Source organism: Scyliorhinus torazame, chromosome 2 (assembly GCF_047496885.1).
Source record: "Scyliorhinus torazame isolate Kashiwa2021f chromosome 2, sScyTor2.1, whole genome shotgun sequence".
NCBI classification, from domain to species: domain Eukaryota; kingdom Metazoa; phylum Chordata; class Chondrichthyes; order Carcharhiniformes; family Scyliorhinidae; genus Scyliorhinus; species Scyliorhinus torazame.
The window spans coordinates 199,103,919-199,127,957 of NC_092708.1; the positions used below are offsets into that span (position 1 = coordinate 199,103,919).

Consider the following 24,039-nt stretch of genomic DNA (forward strand, 5'->3'; position numbering starts at 1 on the left):
CCCCCCCACCGGCTCAGACCCATGATTCTCGCTCAGCGGCATTTTCACCGACATTCCTTCCAACCTAAAATGCATCCTCAGCTGATTCCATATCTTCACCGTGGACTGTACCATCGGGCTCCCTGAATACCTACTCGGAGCCATTGGCAATGCTGCCGTCGCCATAGCCCTTAAACTAGATCTCTTACAAGATTCCTCCTCCATCCGAACCAACTCTACCCCTTCTCCTTCCCACCACCGCAGCACCTTGTCCACATTCGCTGCCCAATAATAATGAAGCAAGTTCGTCAATGCCAACCCCCCCCTGCTGCCTCTGCCACAGGGTCCTCCCCACACTTGGCACCTTCCCCGTCCATGCAAAGTCAGAAATGATCGTGGCCTCTGTAGTGATCTGTATAGATCTGAAGGTGGATAAGTCACCTGGACCGGATGGACTACACCCCAGGGTCCTAAAAGAGATAGTTGAGGAAATTGTGGAGGCATTAGTGATGATCTTTCAGGAATCACTGGAGGCAGGAAGGGTCCCAGAGGACTGGAAGGTGGCTAATGTAATACCACTGTTTAAGAAGTAAGGGAGGCAGAAGACGGGAAATTATAGGCCGGTTAGCCTGACTTCGGTCATTGGTAAGATTTTAGAGTGTGTTATTAAAGATGAGATTGCGAAGCACTTGGAAGTGCATGGTAAAACAGGACTGAGTCAGCATGGCTTTGTCAAAGGGAGGTTGTGTCTGACAAATCTGTTAGAGTTCTTTGAGGAGGTAACAAGTAAAATAGACAAAGGAGAACCAGTGGATGTGATTCATTTAAATTTCCAGAAGGCCTTTGACAAGGTGCCGCATAGGAGACTGTTGGTGTTCAGGGTAAGATCCTGACATGGATAGAGGATTGGCTGACTGGCAGATGGCAGAGAGTGGGGATAAAGGGGTATTTTTCAGGATAGCAGCCGGTGACTAGTGGTGTGCCTCAGAGGTTTGTGCTGGGACCACAACTTTTTACAATATGCATTAATCTGGAAGAATGTACTAAAGGCACTGTTGTTAAGTTTGCAGATGATACAAAGATCTGTAGAGGGACAGGTACTATTGAGGAAGCACGGGGGCTGCAGAAGGACTTGGACAAACAAGTGTGAGGTGTGCACTTTGGAAGTAGGAATTTAGGCATAGACTATTTTCTAAATGGGGAAATGCTTCGGAAAGCAGAAGCACAAAGGGACTTGGGAATCCTTGTTCACGATTCTCTGAAGGTTAATGTGCAGGTTCAGTCGGCAGTTAAGAAGGTAAATTCAATGTTAGCATTAATGTCACGAGGGCTAGAATACAAGACCAGGGATGTACTTCTGAGGCTGTATAACGCTCTGGTCAGACCCCATTTGGAGTATTGTGAGCAGTTTTGGGCCCCATATCTAACGAAGGATGTGCTGGCCTTGGAAAGGTTCCAGAGGAGGTTCACAAGAATGATCTCTGGAATGAAGAACTTGTCGTATGAGGAATGTTTGAGTACTCTGAGTCTGTACTCGGAGTTTAGAAGGATTGGAGGAGATCTTATTGAAACTTACTGCGAGGCTTGGATAGAGTGGACGTAGAGAGGATGTTTCCACTTGTAGGAAAAACTAGAACCAGAGGACATCATCTCAGACTAAAGGGACGATCCTTTAAAACAGAGATGAGGAGGAATTTCTTCAGCCAGAGGGTGATGAATCTGTGGAACTCTTTGTCGCAGAAGGCTGTGGAGGCCAATTCACTGAGTGTCTTTAAGACAGAGATACATAGGTTCTTGATTAATAAGGGGATCAGGGGTTATGGGGAGAAGGCAGGAGAATGGGGATGAGAAAATAGCAGCCATGATTGAATGGCGGAGCAGACTCGATGGGCCAAGTGGCCTAATTCTGTTCCTATGTCTTATGGTCTTATGTTATATCTGCAGATACGTAAGAGGTTAACATTTGTATGTAAGTTCTAGACAACCACTCGATGGCAGCACCAGATATATGTATATAAGCTACACTCAGAGGGGGTTCCCACCTCTTCGTATCAGGAGTGACTAGTGAACAGAGTGTTAGAGATATAGCTTAATGAGCAGGTGTAGTTAAACATTATATATATTTAATCTTATTTATCTAATCTTCAGTTATAGTTGTAGAAGAGTGGACAAACTCATAATTATTTATAATCGTTACTCAATAAACAGCATTTGCTTAATTTGAAAACTGAGTGTTACTGAATATCAACCATCCAACCATTCTGGAAGTAAGCAAATGAGTAAAAAGATATTACTATATATAATATAACATGGTACCACATCTAGGCTTCGAAAAAACTAACTAGATAGATTAGAATTGTTAAGTAAAGAAGAAATTAGTAGCAGCTATTCAACTGGGGAAGCTTGACAGAAATCGGATCCTTCATAGAAAATCGCCTCGATGGACCACACACAAGCTCCACGTCAACTCAAGACAATCAGTAATCTCAATTCTAATTGGAAATTGTTCAAGCAACAATTTCAAATTTATCTAGAAGCTACTGATTTAACCACCGCTACTGATCCTAGGAAGATTGCATTGCTTTTATCAATGTAGAACAGCATGTAATTGAAATATATAATTCATTTCTATACTCTGAAGGTCATGACAAAAGCAAATTCAATGTAATACTAAGTAAATTTGATGACCACTACAAAATTCAAACAAATGAAATTTTTGAAAGATTCAGATTCAACAAAAGATTGCAGAAAACTTGGGAATCATTTACAAGCTTTGTCTCCGATTTAAAATTACTAACAATCTTGTAACTGTGCAGCATTGCATGACTTGCTAATCCGTGATCAAATTGTGTATGGCATAAATAATGAGAATTTAAGAGAGAGATTATTAAGACAGCAAGATCTTACATCACAAATAGCCATAGAAAAATGCTTAGCACATGAACAAAGTAAAAACCAGTACAATGAATACTATCACCGTGAAAAAGGTTTGAAAATCCACCACGATATTGAGTGTGTAAAAATGGTGTTGCAATCGATGAAGAAGCATGTTTCGGAAGGCAGCCATTTTGTGGGCGCGCACTCGAACCCTGCGCATGCCCACTTCGTCATGTAGCCTTCTGGGATGGCCATGTCCCAATTACAAAATGGACACTTGCAAAGACTGCTGAGAAAATTGGACAATGCTGAGAAACAAGCAGGTGCAAGCCCTGTCTGTTGATTAGAACCTTGAACGCTCAGACAGGACAGAAACTGCCAAACGATTTACATACTAATGAGCCATCTCTGGGGACAAAAGGGAAACATTTAGATACACAATGTTAGGACAGACTCCCCGGCGCCAGGAGAAGCTAAGACAAAGCAGACTGACAGTCACCAGGACATGCCCAGCGATCAGGGAACCACCCCTCTATTGGAGGAAAATCGATACCGATGATTGGGAAAGACCCAATTAGTTGAGGCCAAGTTCAAGGCCCACCCAAAAGAGCGCGAAGCCCTTTTGGGTATAAAAGATATCCCACAAAGGGAGAACGCTCCTTTTGGCTTTGGCTCTCAGTGAAGAGAGAGACCTGCCTAGCAGCTACAGCAGATCAAGACAGTTCCAAGTCAACACACGCTACGAGATAGACGCTCCTAGTTGCTACCCTGTAAACAGCTCAATCCAGCAGCCTCAGAACCGAGCAACAGCCATTGTTCCACTGACTGAGTGGACGCCCGAAGCTAAGTATAGGCCTTAGTAATAGTGGTAGTTTAGTTTTGTAGAGTTGATGCATGAGTAGATTTGACTGTGTGTAAATAAATGAGCATTGCTTTTGAACTTACTCACTGGTGTATTGAGTCATTGATCAGTATTCGGTTCTGAGCCTTGTGGCGGTGTCGAAAGATACCTGGCGACTCTGGAGCAAACGTGATTAAATAGAGCCAAATTAAGAGCCAACCAAAAGTTAGCAACAGTCAGAAAATGCGAGACGGAAGAAAACCGGTCTGCGCATGCATGGAAGTTTCTCATGCGTCGAACGGTGACATCATGATGTGTTACCAATGTGGAACCGCCCATTTAAAGAGGAAATGTCCAGCTCAAAGCAAACAATGTTTAAAGTGTGGAAAATTGAATTATCACGCATCACAATGTAGATCTTCATTCCAATTTTAAACTCCTAAACAAAAAGACAGGAACATCAACGTCCGGAATGTGGATTCAGCGGAGAAAAAAAATGAAGAGCTCATTCATCAGAAGAAGACAATTTCTAACTCAAAAATACATTTTTCATGGAAATCATAGAAAGATGTGTAGAACCTAAAGCAAACACAAGCAATCCTCATCAAATCAACACAATCAACACTAGCAATGAATGGAATTCCGTAGTTCAAGTTACCAATTATCACATAATGTTTAAACTTGGCACAGGAGCTTCAGCAAATCTACTGTCAAGATTGGATCTCAGTAAGATTCCAAGAGAACTTGAGATGCTTCCAGCTGCATGTAGACTGAAGGACTACAATGGTAATCAGATCGCTGCAATAGGATCATGCCCTCTGAAAGTCACCAACAAACAAATTAAGAAGACACTACGATTCGAGATCATTACTAATGAAAAATCCTCATTGTTAGGCGCACAAGCATGCAAAGACTTGCACCTTGCACAAAGAATATACACAACAATTCAAGATACACCAAGTATGGATGAAGAAATCCAGCAAATCTTACAACAGTACCCTGATGTAATCAGAGGCATGGGCCCATTACCAAGCCAGTTAATCATCCGCCGAGGAGAATTCCTGCTCCTTTGCGAGAAAGGTTAAAACTAGAACTTGACCGACTTCAATCACAAGGTATTACATCTCGAGTCACACAACCCACTGACTGGGTCAGCTCATTGGTTTACTTAAAAAAAATGTCTGGAGATCTTCGCATCTGTATTGATCCTAAAGATCTCAATAAGAATTTACAAAGGGAACACATCCCAAACCAAAGCACGAAGAAATCACAAATGAGATGGCGAATGCTCGCATCTTCACAAAGCTCGACGCTTCACAGGGATTTTGGCAAATGCAACTTGACGACTCAAGCAGATTATTATGTACTTTCAACACTCCCTTTGGACACTTTTGCTTTAACCGTATGCCGTTTGAAATGATATCAGGATCTGAGATATTCCACAGGCTCGAGGAACAAATGACAGAAGGAATTGAAGGTGTGAAGGTGTACGTTGACTATATCATCATTTGGCTCACAACCAAGGAAGAAGGGCCCAGAGGGGCAATTTCTTCACTCAGAGGGTAGTGAGTGTCTGGAATGGGCTGCCAGAGGTAGTAGTAGAGGCGGGTACAATTGTGTCTTTTAAAAAACATTTAGATAGTTACATGGGTAAGATGGGTATAGAGGGTTATGGGCCAAGTGCGGGCAACTGGGACTAGCTTAATGGTAAAAACTGGGCGGCATGGACTGATTGGGCCGAAGGGCCTGTTTCCATGCTGTAAACTTCTATGATTCTATGATTCTATAACACATCAAACGCTTAAGAAAAGTATATGCACGCATCAATGAGTTCGGACTCAAACTGAATCACATTTGTACAAGCCTCAATGAAATTCTTGGGCGATACCATTTCTTATCAAGGTGTCAAACCTGGTGATACAAAGATAGCAGGAATTCAAAACAAGAAAACTCCAGAAGGCAAGAAAGCCATTCTGAGGTTTTTGGGTTTTGTCAATTTTCGGGGCAAGTTTATATCAAATCTGTCATCAAGAACAACTGCATTGAGAAATGTAATCAGAAAATCAACTACTTTTGAATGGACGCAGAGTCATCAGAAGGAGTGGACTGATATAAAACAACAATTTATGACTGCACTGACACTCGCTTTCTTCGATCCGAAAAGAGCAACTAAAATATCCACTCATCCAAGTCAGGATGGAATAGGCTTAGTTCTCTTACAGCAAGATGAACATTCTAATTGGATTCCTGTAGCATATGCTTCAAGAGCTATGACTGCAGATACACGCAGACAGAAAAGAAATGTCTTGGATTACTGACGGGAATACTTAATTTCCATGATTATGCATACGGACCTCCGACCTTCACTGTGGAGACGGACCACAGGCCGTTGGTCTACATCATTAAAAAAAATCTAAACGGCATGACACCCAGACTTCAGCGTATAATGATTAAATTACGAAGGTACGATTTGATTCAGTAATCAAAGCGTGTAAAGAAACATTCTCAAGACATGGAATTCCAAAAACAGTAATGTCGGACAATGGTCCATGTTTTGCAAGTTACGAATGGTCTGAATTCTCGAGTAAATATAACTTCAGGCATGTAACATCCAGTCCTCACTACCCTCAGTACAATGGCAAGGTAGAGAAGGGTGTTCACATAATAAAACAGTTGATAAGTAAAGCAAATGACTCAATGTCAGACAGTCATCTAGCTTTATTGTCATACAGAGCTACTCCTCCATCTTCAGGGCTCTCGCCAGCTCAAATGTTATTCAATAGGGATCTCAGGGCTACCTGACCAGCAATCAGATTCCAGAATCCGGATCATCTGCCTGTTCTCAAGAAAATCAAAGAGCAACGTTCATAACAATGATTGTACTATGACCAACTTACAGTGCAATTAGATCCACTGACAAAGGACAACCTTGTGTTATGGGCCAAGGTTTAGAGAACCCCAAAGTGTATCATGGAGTTCACCTGACCCACAACTTTTAATAGATTGTGGTTATGGGGAGCACGCGAGCCTACTTTACAGGTGTGATGCAACAGAGAACTAAAGTACTTTTAAATTAAAACAATGTTTATTTATGAAACCAGTTAACACTTTATAAACCCACAGTAAACATCTTAACAACTATCAACACCAATCATCCCCACAGATACAATATTCTATAAGTAACCCTTAATCTTTCCTTGCAACATCCATAAGACAAAAGACCCTTTTTAACAGAGAGATCGGGTTTAATTCTCAACTGAGAGCAGTTATCACTTTGAAGTCACCCAAATGATCTAGAGACAGTCTTTAGATTTTAGAGATCCGTATACAGCTGCTTGCTTTCCCTGCAGCTCTCCAGCTCTCAAAACAAAACTAAACACACCCTATAGCAGACAGCCTAAGGCAAAAGTGAAAGACAGACAGCCCAGCTCCACCCACACTCTGACATCACTGCAGCTATTTGATAAACACCCATTTCTTAAAGGTACATCCACTACAGCTATTTAATAAACACCCAGTTCTTAAATGTTCTCTCACATGACACTTGTCAGAATCCAGAAGGAGGGTGGTCTGCTCCAGCTACTATCATTAGGTGAGCAGCTCCATGATCCTACATCGTCAAATCTACCGAAGGAGCAACTTTTTGGCGCAACAGGTGAGCTTTGCAGAAAATTAGGGTTCAACAACCAATATTTCCAACCTTAAGCTTTAATGAATCACTGTTTCAAGAAAATCTACTGCATACCAAGAAACCAGGTGACATGCACAAAACTGTCAAAGTTTCAGACTCATCACTTCGTCACTTGGGAAGGTCAACACGAAGGCGACAAAAAGCTGACCGACTGAAGTTATAAATACTGAACTTATAAATATTATTCTACTGTGTATAGTCACGCTTCCATTTATGTCTGTATAGATATACATCTCATAATTTATACTTGATTGTTATACAATTTTCTCTATAGCATAGAAAATGTGTTTAAAAAAAAGGAGGATGTAGTGATCTGTATATGAAATGAAATATATCTGCAGGTATGTAAAGAGTTAACGTCTGTAAGTAAGGAAGTGCTGGACAAACAGTGTTTGCTTAATTTGAAGACTTTGATTGTTATTGAACATCAACCATCCAACCGTTCTGGAAGTAAGCAAATGATTAACAAGATATTACAATAAAACAGCCACTTTCCAGAAAAAGGCCTTTGGTATAAAGATCGGGAGAACTTGAAAGATAAACAAGAACCTCAGCAGAATACTCATTTTCACCACTTGGACCCTCCCCGCCAACGTTAAGTGCAGTGTCCCACCTCTTAAGATCCTCCCTTGCCTCCTCCACCAGCTTCGTTAAGTTCCACATATTCCCTCCATTCCCTCGATACATGAGTCCCCAAATACCTAAACCTATCCCTCTCTACCGTTAATTGCATGCCCCCCAAATTAGCCCGCTGTCCCAGCTCATTTACTTTGAATACCCCGCTTTTCCCTACATTCAGCTTGTATCCTGAGAACCCTCCAAACTCCCCAGCAGGCCCATAATCCTTCCCATGCTCTCCAGCGGATCCAAAACATACAGCAAGAGGTCATCAGCATAGAGCGACACCCGATGTTCCCTCTGTCCCTTCACAATCCCTCGCCACTCTACCGACTCCCTGAGAGCCATCGCCAATGGCTCTATGGCCAGCGCAAACAGCAGTGGCGACAACGGGCACCACTGCCTCTTACCCCAGTGTAAGTCAAAGCTTTGTGAGCTCATATCATTCGTCCTCACCCTCGCCCTTGGTGCCACATACAGCAACTGCACCCATGCCACAAATCTCGGCCCAAACCCAAACTTCCCAAAACCTCGAACAAGTACCACCACTCCACCCGATCAAATGCATTCTCCCTGTCCATGGACACCACCACATTCGGTACCAGTGCCCCCGACGGATTCATCACCACATTCAATAGCAGTCTTACATTACTGGCGAACTGCCTGCCCTTCCCGAAGCCTGTTTCTTCTTCTGCAACCACACCTGGGACACACTCCTCCATCCTCCCCGCCAACAACTTAGCCAATACTTTTACATCCGTGTTCAATAGTGATATGGGCCTATACGACCCACATTCCACCCGGTACTTCACCTTTTTCGGGTTTAGTGTGATTACTGCCTGAGTCATCGTCTCCGGCAACTCCCCCTTTTCCAGCGCTTCATTAAACTCCCCCAACAGATATAGTGCCAGATCCATCGCAAATTCCTTGTAAAATTCCGCCAGGTACCCATCCACCTTTCCCCGTCTTCATACCCGATACTATCCAACACCTCCCTCAGCTCCAGGGGCTCCTCCAATGCCTGCCTCTTTGCTTCGTCCACCTAGGAAAATTCCAGCTCATCCAGAAACCGCCCCATGTCCCCCTCCTCTCCCTGTAGTCCCTGGCAGTACTCCCTAAATGCCTCATTTATCTTCCTTGGCTCTGACACCATAAACCCAACCCCAGTCCGTATCTTCAATATTTCCCTGGACGCGTCTGCCTCTGCAGCTGGTGCATCAGCATATGGCTCGCCTTCTCCCTATACTAATATTGCACTTCTCTTTCCCTACACAGTTGCCCTACTGTCTGCCCTGTTGTCAGCCTGTCAAACTGCTCCTGCAACTTTTTCTTCCTCCCCAATCCCTCCCATGGTGGGCACCCTCGAATATTCCCTGTCCACCTCCACTATCTTGCTCACGAGACGGTCATATTCCTCCCTCCATTCCCTATCCGCACGAGCCTTAAACACCCTGACTTTTTAACCAGCCCATTCAGTCCCCAGACGTTCCACGTTACCAGCTTCAAATCCCCTCTACCGTCCGTCATCTTCCCCACTTGACTCCCGCCCCTTTAATTCCATCCAAATCTAGCCCATTCTAGATTTCCCCTTTCTCCGCTCATGACCATGACATCTCTCACCCCCTGCCACGTCGCAACAACCTTCTAACCGCCCCCCCCCCCCCCCGCTTTCTGATCCCTGATCTTCAAGTGTGTTTCTTGTAAAAAGGCCATGTCCACCTTCAACCTCCTCAAGTGCACAAACAGGCGCGACTGTTTGATTGGCCCATTCAGCCCTCTCACATTCCATGTAACCAACCTGGTCGGGAATCGCCCCGCCCCCCTCCCCTGTCGGTCAACCATATCCTTTCTTGGGCCAGCTCCCGCCAATGTCGCGCGCCCCTTCAGGCCCACCCTCAGATGCCCACCATCACCACTCCTTTTCTTCCTGTGCCACAGCAACCACACCTTTTTGAAGAGAGCAGCCTTCACCCAATTGAACCCAGCTCTTCTCTTCGCCAGGTCCGCGCCCAGATCCTGGTACACACAGAGCTCATTACCTTCCCAGTGCACTCCTTGTCTGCCTTGCGCACCGCAATACCTTCTCTATATCCAGAAATCTGTGAAGACATGCCACCATTCCTCAGCTGCTCTTCCACCAACGGCTTCATCATCAGTGCTCTGTGCCCATCCTGGCTTTCTAAGAGCCAGAATCCGCTCAACCAATTCAGGCATCCCCACGATTCTTAGATTTTGTCTCCGGGAGCGATTCTCCAGGTCCTCCACCTTCTCCTTTAACTGCTTCTGGGTCTCCTGCACCATTCCAATCTCAGCTGCCAACGAGGTAAGCTGCACCTCGTGCTCCCCCACCGCCTCCTCCACTTTCCGAATGGCCTGACCCTGGGACTCCAGCCTCTGTTCCACACAATCAAATCCCGCTTTTAATGGTTCCACCGGCATGACTACGTCCTCCTGAGCTTTCCTTCTCTGCCGGCTGAAAGTCTTGTTTAAAACGTCCACCAGCTGTTCCGTTGACCACTGGACAGGCAGGGCTGACCCTTTACCCAGCTCCGTGGGCTAGACAGCTGGTTTGTGAAGCAGAACAATGCCAGCAACGCGGGTTCAATTCCAGTACCAGCTTATCCGAACAGGCGTCAGAATGTGGCGACTAGGGGCTTTTCACAGTAACTTTATACTTGTGACCAATAAAAGATTATTATTATCTTGACCGGAGGCGCATGAAGGTGGAGTTTAACTTTCTTCAGTCACCTCCGCATCTATTTTTCACCAAAACATCCGCCCAACAAGCGGGGAAAAGGTCCAAAAAAGCACCCTCGAGCGGAAGCTGCCAAATGTGGGACCACTCACTCCATGCCCGCCAGTGGAAGTGAGGCTGTGCAGAATAATAGAAACTGTTTTATTCTCTTTAGCAATGCCACATGTATGTGAGTTTTAAATAAAGATATATGCTGCAAGACATCTCTGTCTGAATTTGACACAAAGGATGCCCTCATTCACACCAGTTCCCGTAACAGCCTCCCCGAACAGGCGCCGGAATGTGGCGACTAGGGGCTTTTCACAGTAACTTCATTTCAAGCCTACTTGTGACAATAAGCGATTTTCATTTCATTTCATTTCAGTTACAAGCTGAAAGAATGGAACAAGCCACAATGAAATCACCAGACCATTCTTGGCTTATAAGATACATAAAAGACTGGCCAATCCAAGGGCCACATAAGATTATATCAACAGTGTAGAGCATGACCAGAAGGACAATAATGGAAGCTGAAGTAGGACATTTGGCCCCTCAAGGCTGCTCTGCCATACAGCAAAATTATGGCTGATCCAAAAGCTTAATTCCAATATCCTGCCCGGTTATTTGAGTTGGACGACAAGGTAGTACAGTGGTTAGCACTGTTGCTTCACAGAGCCAGGGTCCCAGGTTCGAGCCCCGGCTTGGGTCACTGTCTGTGTGGAGTCTGCATGTTCTCCCTGTGTCTGAATTCCCCCTCTGTGTACCCAAACAGGTGCTGGTGTGGCGACATGGGGCTTTTCACAGTAATTTCATTGCAATGTTAACGTAAGCCTACCTGTGACAATAAAGATTATTATTATAAAATCCCCATATCTTTATTAAAAAATATTTTTATTCTCCTTTTTCACATTTTCTCCCAAGTTTACACCCACCAACAATAAACAATAATCAGCAACAAATACGTCAATCCCCATACCACTAACAACGATCCCATCCTCACACCAAACCCCAAAAATTAGCCCGCATGTTTACATAAACATTCCTTTCTAGCCCAAAATACTTATCAATATCAGCCTTGAATAAGCGCAATGTCAGCCCTCTGCGGCAGGGATTTCCAAAGTTCACACCTTTCTCCAGCTGCACAATTCTCCATTTCTGGCCTCTTGCGCCTCCCCAATTTCATCACTCCACCTGTGACTTCAGGGATTTGTGGCACTTTGTGCAAGTTCGGATTTGGAGCAGAAGTCTGGATGCTGCTGAGTTTTTGAAAGGTGAAAAATGGAAAGCTGACCGGGACTGCATTGGAACAGCTAAGTCTAGAGGACGGGGGTTTCAGGAGCAGACGAGCTGAATGGCAGAAGGGGGCAATGTTCTGGAAGTGAAAAGATAGTTTTGGTGATGGAACAGTTACATGGTTGGAAACACATCTCTGGGTCAAATAGGATGCCAAAATTGTGAATGGCCTGGTAGAGCTTCAGACTGAGGGCAGGTAGAGTCATGGAGTAATGGTGGGGACCAAAGACGATGGCTTTTATTTTCCCGGTATTTAGTTGAAGGACAAGCTGAGATGCTCTGAGGAAGAGAGGGAGACAAAGCCATAAGTGGCATCATTGATATCTGAAATCTGCTGCCTCCCACATATGTGCAAGAAAGAAACAGTGTGGGAAACGCTGGCTGCAAGTTTCACTCATGAGAACGATAAGGCAGGATGAATATTAGATGCTACCTGAGTCAATTACAACAAGTGTGTGCAGTGCACATCCTGTGCCCTGTGTGACCGTTTCTGTGCATAGTCAGATGTCCAGGCCCCTCAGTCTGCCCTCTCTAATTATTCTTGGTCACAATAATGTTGCTTGCTGACTCGAGGCAGCCGATCCTGAATAACTTGATCTTCACCAAAAGAGGAAAAACTCCAAAATCACACCCAGGGTGCAAATACATTCCATTGTGCTGCAAACCTGAACAGGTTTTTTGGATCAGTCTTCACAGTGGAGGACACAAATAACATGCCAGTGACTGATGGAAATAAGGATATGATAGGTGAGGACCTTGAGATGATTGTAATCACTAAGGAGGCAGTATTGGGCAAGCTAATGGGGCTAAAGGTAGACATGTCTCCTGGCCCTGATGGGATGCATCCCAGAGTGTTAAAAGAGAGGGCTAGGGAAATTGTAAACGCACTAGTGATAATTTATCAAAATTCACTAGACTCTGGGGTGGTCCCAGAGGATTGGAAAGTAGCAAATGTGACACCACTGTTTAAAAAAGGAGGTTGGCAGAAAGCGGGTAATTATAGGCCGGTAAGCTTAACTTCGGTTGTAGGGAAAATGCTGGAATCTATCATTAAGGAGGAAATAGCGGGGCACCTGGAGGGAAATTGTCCCATTGGGCAGACGCAGCATGGGTTAACAAAGGGTAGGTCCTGTCTGACTAATTTGGTAGAATTTTTTGAAGACGTTACCAGTGCAGTAGATAACGGGGAGCCAATGGATGTGGTATATCTGGATTTCCAGAAAGCTTTTGACAAGGTGCCACACAAAAGGTTGCTGCATAAACTAAAGATGCATGGCATTGAGGGTAAAGTGGTAGCATGGATAGAGGATTGGTTAACTAACAGAAAGCAGAGAGTGGGGATAAATGGGTGTTTCTCTGTTTGGCAACCTGTAACTAGTGGGGTCTCTCATGGATCAGTATTGGGCCCGCAGTTGTTCACAATTTACATAGACGATTTGGAGTCGGGGACCAAGTGCAATGTGTCAAAGTTTGCAGACGACACTAAGATGAGTGGTAAAGCAAAAAGGGCAGAGGATACCGGAAGTCTGCAGAAGGATTTGGATAGGTTAGGTGAATGGGCTAGGGTCTGGCAGATGAAATTCAATGTTGCCAAGTGTGAGGCTATCCATTTTGGGAGGAATAACAGCAGAATGGATTATTATTTAAACGGTAAGATGTTAAAACATGCTGCTGTGCAGAGGGACCTGGGTGTGCTGGTGCACGAGTCGCAAAAAGTTGGTGTGCAGGTGCAACAGGTGATTAAGAAGGCTAATCGAGTTTTGTCTTTCATTGCTAGAGGGATGGAGTTCAAGACTAGGGAGGTTATGCTGCAATTGTATAGGGTGTTGGTGAGGCCGCATCTGGAGTATTGTGTTCAGTTTTGGTCTCCTTACCTGAGAAAGGACATATTGTCACTGGAGGGAGTGCAGAGGAGATTCACTAGGTTGATCCCAGAGTTGAGGGGATTAGATTATGACGAGAGGTTGAGTAGACTGGGACTGTACTCATTGGAGTTTAGAAGGATGCGGGGGGATCTTATTGAGACATAAAATTATGAAGGGACTAGATAGGATAGATGCGGGCAGGTTGTTTCCACTGGTCGGGGAAAGCAGAACTAGGGGGCATAGCCTCAAAATAAGGGGAGGTAGATTTAGGACGGAGTGTAGGAGGAACTTCTTCACCCAAAGGGTTGTGAATCTCTGGAATTCCTTGCCCAGTGAAGCAGTTGAGGCTCTTTCTTTAAACGTTTTTAAGAAAAAGGTAGATGCCTTTCTAAAGAATAAAGGGATTCGGGGATATGGTGTACGGGCCGGAGAGTGGAGCTGAGTCCACAAAGATCAGCCATGATCTCATTAAATGGTGGAGCAGGCTCGAGGGGCCAGATGGCCTACTCCTGTTCCTAGTTCTTATGTTCTTATATGTAAAAAATCACTGCACGCTAGTCCATTTGTCATGTCCCTCTAACTTTTAATACACATCAGCTGACCTGTTCCTGCTGGCCACTGACCTCATGCTTGACTTCATCAGCTGCAGCTTTAGCTTCAGGATGTTCCTCAGTAATATCATGAGCTGTCAAAGCGGAGTTTTCTGCCGCCTCAGCTCTCTCCCTTTCACTCTCTACACTTGTAATCGATGTTAATGAAGGTCTATACTTTGATAAATCCAGACTGAAACGTTTTCGTGAACCTTTCTAGATTTAAAAATAGAAAGATGGTTATTTTTAACACTGCTGCATAATGTTTTCTCTAACTCCACACCATGAGCTCCCATGTTGAACTAGATTGAACTGAGAGACAGAGTCATAGAATTTTACAGCACGGAAAGCACATTTTATGATTCCAGTCATTAAATATCTTGAGACCAGTGAGAGGATATTTTTCTACTGGATGGAATGTCTTGCTAGTTCCTGCCAGAGAATTCATTATTTGAGGTTTTGTCTCTCGAGTGATGAAGGTAATTAATTGATTTGGGATCTTTCTCCCCAAGGTCAGTTATTATTTATTAGTTGCGCCTGCAAGTAACCAGAATGTCAATTTTCATATCGGGGTATGGGGGTTGGGGAGTATAATATGATCAGCTTTGAGATCAACCAGCTATTAATGCCAGTAAGGACCAAGCCAGGAAAATGTAATTTCGAACTTCCAATGGCAACATGTAGGGAGTATCCACACATGAGGTGGCTCCTGCCTGGGTACTTTATTTTTGGCCCTTTTTGTCCAGTTTACTGGGGCTGTTTGGGTGAAAACTTAATTAATTCGATAAAATAAGGTTTCCACCAAGAGAAATGTCCAGAAAATCCAGGTCAAGGAAGCCAGCAAATAAAGATTTGTCAACTGAGTCGTAATCTTCTCGAGGCTCTTCTGCTGAGAAAAAGGAGGAGGCCGCGACTGCGACTCTGGCCTCTCCATTGACGGCTGAGATGCTTACAGGCAGCTTGACAATGGAATTCCAGAAAAAGCGGTGGGCTGTCTCCGAGGACCTCCACAAGCTCCCATTTACTCGGCATTGGCGTTACAGGGTGTGGACGCAGCTCTCTCGAAGCAGAGCAATCAGATTGTCTCCTTGGGAACTGGGAAGGCATCGTTGGTCGGTGATAATAAAGCACTGAGGGCCAAAGGTGGATGATCAGGAGAACCACTCCAGGAGACAGAATCTTAAAGTCGTGGGATTGCCAGATGGATTGAAAGGCCAAAATCTGACCGACTGCATCTCCCATGACGGCAGGTTTATTTTTGGATTTACGTTTTTGTCATGGGAAGGTCACCCCTTCCTGGGGCGAAGAAGGCGGTGTGCTGGACATTTGTTATCACAGATCATGCCCACATTTTGTGGATCTGTGGCGGGATTCTCTGAACCCGCGAGGGGTTGGATAATCGGTGGGGGGGGGGTGCGAATCACATGACGCTGTTCCGCTGCCGGTCCGCCGATTCTCCGGTCACCAATGGCGCCGGCGCGGTTGGCGCGGCAACCGCTCAACGCGGCCTCTCCGGTGATTCTCCTCGCACGATGGGCCGAGTCCCGTCGAGTTCGGCCGAGTCCCGCCGGATTAGTCCTCGTGTGGTCCTACCCGGCGGGACCTCGGCGTTCATGCTGAGCAGGGGGGGGGGGCCTGGTTGGGGGGGGGGGGGGTGGTGCCTGGTGGGGGGGAGGGGGGATCCAAATCCGGGGGGGGCCTCCACGGTGGACTGGCCTGCAATCGGGGCCTACCGATCGGCGGGCGTGCTTATCCCTGTGACGGCCTATGTTCCTCCGCGCCAGGCCCCCTGTAGATCTCTGCCATGTTGCATCAGGGTCAGCAACCCACACACATGCGTGAACTCGCGCCGGCCGTGGCGCACATGTGTGAACTGGCGCCGGCCGTGTTGCGCATGCGCGAACTCGCGGCGGCTGTGCTGATGCCCGTATCGGCAGCTGGAGCTGCGTCAGGCTCTCCAGTGCCATGCTGGCCCCCTGTGCGGCGCAGGATCGCTGATCCCCGGGGCCAGATGACGCCATCGTAAAAATGCTCCGCCGTTTACGATGGCGTTAACACTTATCCCCAGGATCGGAGAATCCCGCCTCTGGTGTTAGAGCAGCGTCCCTTTCAATTCCCGCTTTGGTGATTGGACATGACGTGTTGGCAGACAAAGGATTTTGTGAGCGCATACCCTCGGCCATTGGGGAGCACATTAGGTTTAATGACTGTGAGTCTATTTCATCTTCTATGGAAGGGCCTTAAGGTAATTATGAAGGAGGAGATAATTTCTGACAAGTCGCACAAGGAAAGGATTGGGAGCCCCCGAAGGAGAATTCACCCATGAAGCAGTTTTTGGAGGAATTGTGCTTCCCGGGGTGGAGAGGGGGAGAAGTGAGGAATTGGAATCCCTATTGGGCCCCGAGGAGATTATGAAATGTATTGGTTTAATGCCATTGGATAAAGCTCTGGGCCCGGATGGATTACCCAATAAGCAAAGTGGATAACGGGGATCCTGTAGCTGTAGTATTTCTGGACTTCTGGAAGGCATTTGATGAGGTATCACACAGAAGGTTAATTCACAAGATTAGATCACATGGGATTAGGTGTAATTTATTAGCTTGGATAGAAGACTGGCTGACAGACAGGAGACAGAGTCAGGATAAATGGGTCTTTTCTGGATGGCAAGATGTAATTAATGGGGTGCTACAGGGTTCACTCCTTGGGCACCAACTATTTACATTCTATATTAACGACTTGGATACAGGGATAGAAGGTCATGTAGCCAAATTTGCAGACGACACAAAAATAGGTTGGACAATAAGTTGCAATGAGGAAAGAAGAACCTTCCAAATGGATAGAGACAGATTAGGTGAGTGGGCCAAAATGTGGCAGATGGAGTTTAACGTGGATAAGTGAGAGGTCATGAATTTTGTTCTGAAAAATGGAAAGGCAGCTTATTATCTGAATGGGGAGAGACTTTGGGTTGCTCGGTTGCACAGGGATCAGGAGGGCCTCGTTCATGAGTCACACAAAACTAGCGTGCAAGTGCAGCAGGTAATAAGGAAAGCAAATGGAATATTGACATTTACAGCTAAAGGAATAGAGTATAAAGGTAAGACGTTGTTGCCAACTGTACAAGTCATTGGTGAGACGACACCTGAATATTCTGCACAGTCCTGAGGAAAAATGTAGTGGCATTGGAGTCAGTTGAGAGGAGGTTCACTAGATTGATTCCAGCGATGAGGGGTTTGTTCAGAGATTGAACAGATTTGGCCTATACTCTCTGAAGTTTAGAAGAATGAGGGACATCAAACTGAGGTATGCAGGATGATAAATAGTATGGATAAATTAGACGTGGAGCTGATGCTGCCTCTTGTGGGGCATTCGAGAACGAGAGGCCACAGTCTTAGGATAAAAGGTAGCACATTTAAAACAGAGTTGAGGAGAAACTACTTCTCCCAAAGGGTTGTGAATCTGTGGAATCCATTATCCCAGAGTGTGGTGGATGCTGGGACAGTGAGCAAATTTAAGGAAGAGTTAGACAGATTTTTAATTGATAATGGGCTGAAGGGTTATGGAAGCGGGCAGGACAGTGGCGTTAAGGCCAGGATGAGATCAGCCATGATCAAATGGCGGAGCAGACTCGATGGGCCAAATGGCCTAATTCTGCTCCTATCATGTTGTGGACCCATAGAGTTCGATAAGAAATTTGGGGGGAGTTGATCCCACTGATGTTGGACATTGAAGGGGGGGGGGTTCAGCGATGATACCTTTTAAAACTGAATAGCTAGGATGTCATTAGAGTAGTTTTACATAAGTTACTTTATTAAGGATTGAGATGAATTATAGGAAGGGTACTGAGTAATCATTATTAACCACTAAACATGTATTTTTATGACATAGCAGTAATAAGTAATCAAATGGGATTTAGGATAGCTAACTTGACCAAAAGGACGTCACTTCTGATACCTTGGGCAGGATTCTCTGCGAACCGGCGGGGCGGGCGTGAACCACTCCGGTGTCGGGCCGCCCCGAAGGTGCGGAATCCTCCGCACCTTCAGGGACTAGGCCGTCGCCGGAGTAATTGGCGCCACGCCAGCCGGCGAGGAAGGACTTGGCACCACGCCAACTGGTGCCGAAGGGCCTCCGCCAGCCGGCTCGAGTTGGCGCATGCGCGGGAGGGCCAGCGTGTGCTGGCGTCATCCCAGCGCATGCGCAGGGGGATTCTTCTCCGCGCCGGCCATGGCGGAGGTTGACAGCAGCTGGTGCGGAGGGAAAGAGTGCCCCCATGGCACAGGCGCGCCCGTGGAGCGGTGGGCCCCGATCGTGGGCCAGGCCACCGTGGGGGCACTCCCCGGAGCCAGATCCCCCCGTGCCCCCCTGAAGATTCTGCAGGCTGCCCGTGGAGCTTGGTCCTGCCGGTAAGGACCTGTTATGATTTACGTTGGTGGGACCCGCTGAAAACGGGCGGCCACTCGGCCCATCGCGGGCCGGAGAATCGCCGGGGGTGCGTTGCCAGCAGCCGCCGACCGGCGTGCCGCGATTCCCGCCCCCGCCAAAACCACGGCGCCGGAGAATTTGGCAGTCGGCGGGGCGGGATTCACACCGCCCCCCGGCGATTCTCCGACCCGGCGGGGGGGTCGGAGAATCCCGCCCCATGTCTTTGTGAAACAATCCAGGATGCTGGTTTTGCAGTCCTGCTTCTCGCAGACAATGAATGCACAGCAAATTAATTTTTTCTGGAGTAAAACACCACCGTTCCCACCCCGGCGTGGGGACATAGCCTCAGAATCGTAGAATCCAGCTCATGATTTTTAAAGGCACAAGTGAACTTTGCTGCCGGGATTTTTCCCCTGTGGAGGCAGAGAACGGCGGAGGCCCCGGAGACTACTGGGTCAGGCCCGCGAATGATATGCAAACAGTGTTTGCTGCAGGTGTGGAGTGAAACACATTGACGCCTCTGTCGAGGCACTGGAGAATTAGATTTGGCGTGAAACCGGCACCAACCATGATTTAGGCATCAAAACTGATTCTCTGCCCAATCGCTTTCCCCTCAGCCGACGGAGAATCCCGGCCATAGAATTCTCGGGAGGCTTGACAGGTCGATGCTGAGTGGTTGTTTCCACTTGTGGGAAGGTCTAGGGCCAAGGGGCATAATCTTAGAGTAAGGGATTGCCCATTTAAGATAGAGATGAGGAAGAATTTATTCTCTGGTGATTCTGTGGTAGAGGGTTATAGAGGTTGGGTTGTTAGGTGATGATCCTTTAAAACGGAGATGAGGAGGAATTTCTTCAGCCAGAGGCTGGTGAATCTGTGGAACTCAATTGCCAAAGAGGGCTGTGGAGGCCAAGTCACTGAGTGTTTTTAAGACAAAGCTAGATAGGTTCTTGATTAATAAGGGAATCAAGGGTTACAGGGAGAAGGCAGGAGTACAGCCCCAATTTTGGACATTTTTGTAATTACCTTATAAGTGGCGAGTTTAGATTTATCTTGCTCTATTTCAGTTTCGTGTACTGCATTTAGATCAATTGCAGGTCCAGTATTAGACCATTGCAGACTATGACGTCTCATTGAAGATTTCTGCATTGATAACAGAAAGATTAGGTTATTGTGAGCGATGCTGCATATATTTATCTATTACTCTACAACAGGTCCTACAATGATCAAGATAGAGCTGTCAGATCTAGGCCAGATTTTGCTTCCCTAAATAGCGTGTAGCCAATGATCAGTGTGGGCTGCTGGCTGCACACCTCACTCATTGCAATACATGCTGCTTAAGACAATTGCAATCAGTGTGTGTAGTTCATGGCCCACCCCCTGCATGTCCATTTCCAGATTTAATTAGATGCCCAGGTCTCTCAATCTGCTGTCTCTAATTATCATCAGCAATACCAATGTTACTCAAAGCAGTAGATCGAGACATCCTGAATAATTCAAACTTCACCAAAAGAGGAAAAAAATCACACCCAAGGAACAAATAAACAGCATGGTGCTTGTGTACACAATTACTGTCCCATCCTTTCAACTTCTAATATACAAGAATCACTGCTCCCTTCCCCACCCCGCTTCCTGTTGATCATTCTCTTTATGTTTGACTTTATCAGATCCCTCTGGTGAAGAATTACCCGTTGAGCTGAAGTCTTTTTATGACTTGCTGGTACTCTGTCACTCTCTGCAGCTAAAAGTCTTCTCTTCGCTGAATCCATTCTGGAACTTTTTTCTGAATGCGCCTAATTAGAAGGATATGATCATTAATAACATTGCGGAATCCATTTTTCTACTACACAATTCCCCACACTGAACAAGGCAGACAATTGGGATGCCAGGGTATTTGTCAAATAAGAAGCCAAGATAACTACTGAACCTTTTGGTTTCTCACAACCATCAGCATGAACGAATAAATGGCTAAGGAATGTTAACTGTGAACATATGAACAATTTATGAACCCTTTCTTTAGATTTCTTGGTGATCCATGGCCACAATTGCAGTTTGGATTGTTCAACATCTTCCATTATGGACTAGGCCGCCATGCCCAGTGTGGATTCAGTTGAACGGTGGTCACTAACAAAGAGAGAAGAAAGTCAGGAACCAGTGAAGGGCATAATTTTAAAATTAATTATTTCATGGGGTGTGGGTGTCACCGACAAGGTCAACATTTATTACCCATCCCTAATTGCCCTTGAGAAGGTGATGTCAAGCCACCTTCCTGAACTGCTGCAGTCCATGTGGTGTAAGTACACCCACTGTGCTGTTAGGAAGGAAGTTCCAGGATTTTGACCTAGCCAGCCTCCCCGTCCAGTCTCCACTTCTGAAAAGTGGCATCTACCATGACTGGTGGGAATTTGTGGTTACTGCAGATGGGGGCTGTCATAATATCCACTCATGTATATAATGAGCTGCAGACAGGCAGTGATTGACACATAGGATGATCAGTAAGCAGACAACACAGCACAGCCAATCACCAGACAGGACACTACCACTATAGAGCCAGAGGGCACTAGGTTTCCCGCTCTCTCAGGACCCAGCCACTGAGACAGTCAGAGTCCATGGGCTAGCACAGTGCAAACACCATGCGGTAGCTAGTAAGTCTGGTCAGGCTACTACAAGGTCACTAGTCAGATCAGTATAGTGTCGACCCACAGCTGAATATGTACAGCAGTTCATCTAGTTGAATAAAACAGTGTTGGATCTTCTCCTGTGTTAGACGTCTGTTTCTAACTTCCCTGCATCGAGTGCAGTCCACATCGAACCAACCTGCCTAACCCATCATGGTACCAGAGTGATATTGATCTTGACGGGCCTACCTCGCGTGAATCAGCATCGACCAGCAAGCAGCCATCCAGCGAAATGGAAAACATCCAGCCTCCTCCGCAACTCCGCATCTCCGGCAACCTCGGCGCCAACTGGAAAATCTTCAAGCAAAAGTTCCTCTTGTACATCGAGGCCTCCGACCTCGAGGCAGCATCGGATGCCAGGAAGATCGCACTATTTCTCTACACTGCGGGGGACCACGCCATCCATATCTACAATTCGCTTATGTTCGCCAACAGCGAAGACAAAACAAAATTCAAAACAGTCCTGCTGAAATTCGACAGCCACTGCGACATTGAGGTGAATGAGAGCTTTGAACGGTACATCTTCCAGCAGAGAGTGGCTGTTTCGCGCGCTTTTCTCGGATCCCTGCACATGCGCGCCACGACCGAGTGGACGACGAGACCGAAAACCCGACTGCGCAGGGGCGTACATCGGCCGACCGCACTGCGCATGCGCGATGGCGCACGGATCGCGCTGACGTTAGTGTCATGATGTGTCCGAATTGTGGCTCCGCCCACTTAAAGCGGCAATATCCGGCAAAAGGACGCCGATGTATCCAGTGTGGCAAGCTTGGCCACTACGCAGCCCTCTGCAGATCCGCTCCACCGCTCAGCAGCCAGCGATCCCAGCTGCGGCACAGAAGTATCCGCTCTATACAACAAGGCATGCCAGATTCTGATCCTGACAGCTCCATATCGGGTGGGCATCATAACCACACATGAGCTGGCCTCCACCACACCTGCGCACGCCTCTTGATCCTCAGTGTGGATCCCGACGACGAGTGGTGTGCTGTCCTCACAGTTAACAAGGCTCGCATCTGATTTAAACTGGACACTGACGCGTCTGCGAACCTCATCTCACAATCTGACCTCGACAACATCTGGGCCCTCCCAAGCATTCTTCCACCGGCCTGCCAGCTCCTTGACTACAATGGCAATGCCATAGCTGCCAGTGGCTCGTGTCAACTAGGGGTATCCAACAAGGCAATCAAGGCAACGTTACGATTTGAAATTGTCAGGCCTGACGGCGTCTCTGCTCGGTGCTCGCGCCTGCAAGCTCCTGAACCTGGTTCAGCGAGTCCACACCAAGTCGTCGTCACCGGCGACGGCCTCGCCCGATGGAAATTTGCAAGCCGAGATAGACGACATTATCACGCAGTACCACAGTGTATTCGATGGAATGGGCACGCTCTCGTACCGATACAAAATACTGCTCAAGCCGAACACCACCCCTGTAATCCATGCACCACGCCGGGTACCGGCGCCCCTCAAGGATCGTCTGAAAAAGCAACTACAGGACCTCCAAGACCAAGGCATCATCTCGAAGATCACGGAGCCAACGGACTGGGTCAGCTCCATGGTCTGCGTAAAGAAGTCATCAGGGGAGCTCCGCATTTGCATTGATCCCAAGGATCTAAACCGCAACATCATGCGGGAGCACTACCTGATCCCGAAGCGTGAAGAGTTAACCAGTGAGATGGCTCATGCCAAATTCTTCACTAAGCTGGACGCCTCCCGGGGTTTTGGGCGAATACAGCTGGACGCGTCCAGTCGCAAGCTGTGCACGTTCAACACCCCGTTTGGCCGCTACTGTTACAACCGCATGCCTTTCGGTATCATATCTGCCTCCAAAGTGTTTCATCGCATCATGGAGCAGATGATGGAGAGCATCAAGGGGGTATGAGTATACGTGGACGACGTGATCATCTGGTCCACAACGCCCCAGGAACACATCGCTCGCCTCAAGCAGGTCTTCCAGCGAATTCATGAACATGGTCTCCAGCTCAACAGGGCCAAGTGCTCATTTGGTCAATCTGATATAAAGTTTCTAGGCGACCACTTCTCGTGGCAGGGTGTGCGGCCAACGGCGACAAGGTCTTGGCGATCAACGCCATGAAGACCCCGGAGGACAAGAAGGCGGTCCTCCGCTTCCTAGGGATGGGCAACTTTCTCGGGAAATTCATTCCCAATATGGCATCCGACACCACGGTCCTCCGCCATCTCGTCAAGAAGTCAACGGAATTCCAGTGGCTGCCCACACATGAAGCGGAATAGCGTGAGCTGAAGGCAAAGCTCACCACAGCCCCAGTTCTAGCATTCTTCAACCCAACCAAGGAAACCAAGATATCAACTGATGCTAGCCAGGACGGCATTGGGGCGGTGCTCCTCCAGCGAGATGACTCCTCGTCCTGGGCTCCAGTGGCATATGCCTCCAGGGCCATGGCGCCCACTGAGCAACAGTATGCCCAGATTGAA

General features: G+C 46.9%; 1 protein-coding gene across 8 annotated transcripts in view; it reads right to left on the reverse strand.

The window, feature by feature from the left end:
• The window catches only part of LOC140395077 (uncharacterized), a 659,825-nt gene that overhangs the window by 134,755 nt on the left and 501,031 nt on the right, over positions 1-24,039 (reverse strand). For all 8 annotated transcript variants that reach the window (XM_072482474.1, XM_072482512.1, XM_072482492.1 and 5 more), the window contains 3 exons: positions 20,596-20,700; positions 19,934-20,050; positions 14,522-14,704 (listed from right to left, as the gene is read on the reverse strand). In XM_072482474.1, the coding sequence (XP_072338575.1) occupies positions 14,522-14,704; positions 19,934-20,050; positions 20,596-20,700 (405 nt within the window). The remainder of the gene's footprint in view (positions 1-14,521; positions 14,705-19,933; positions 20,051-20,595; positions 20,701-24,039) is intronic.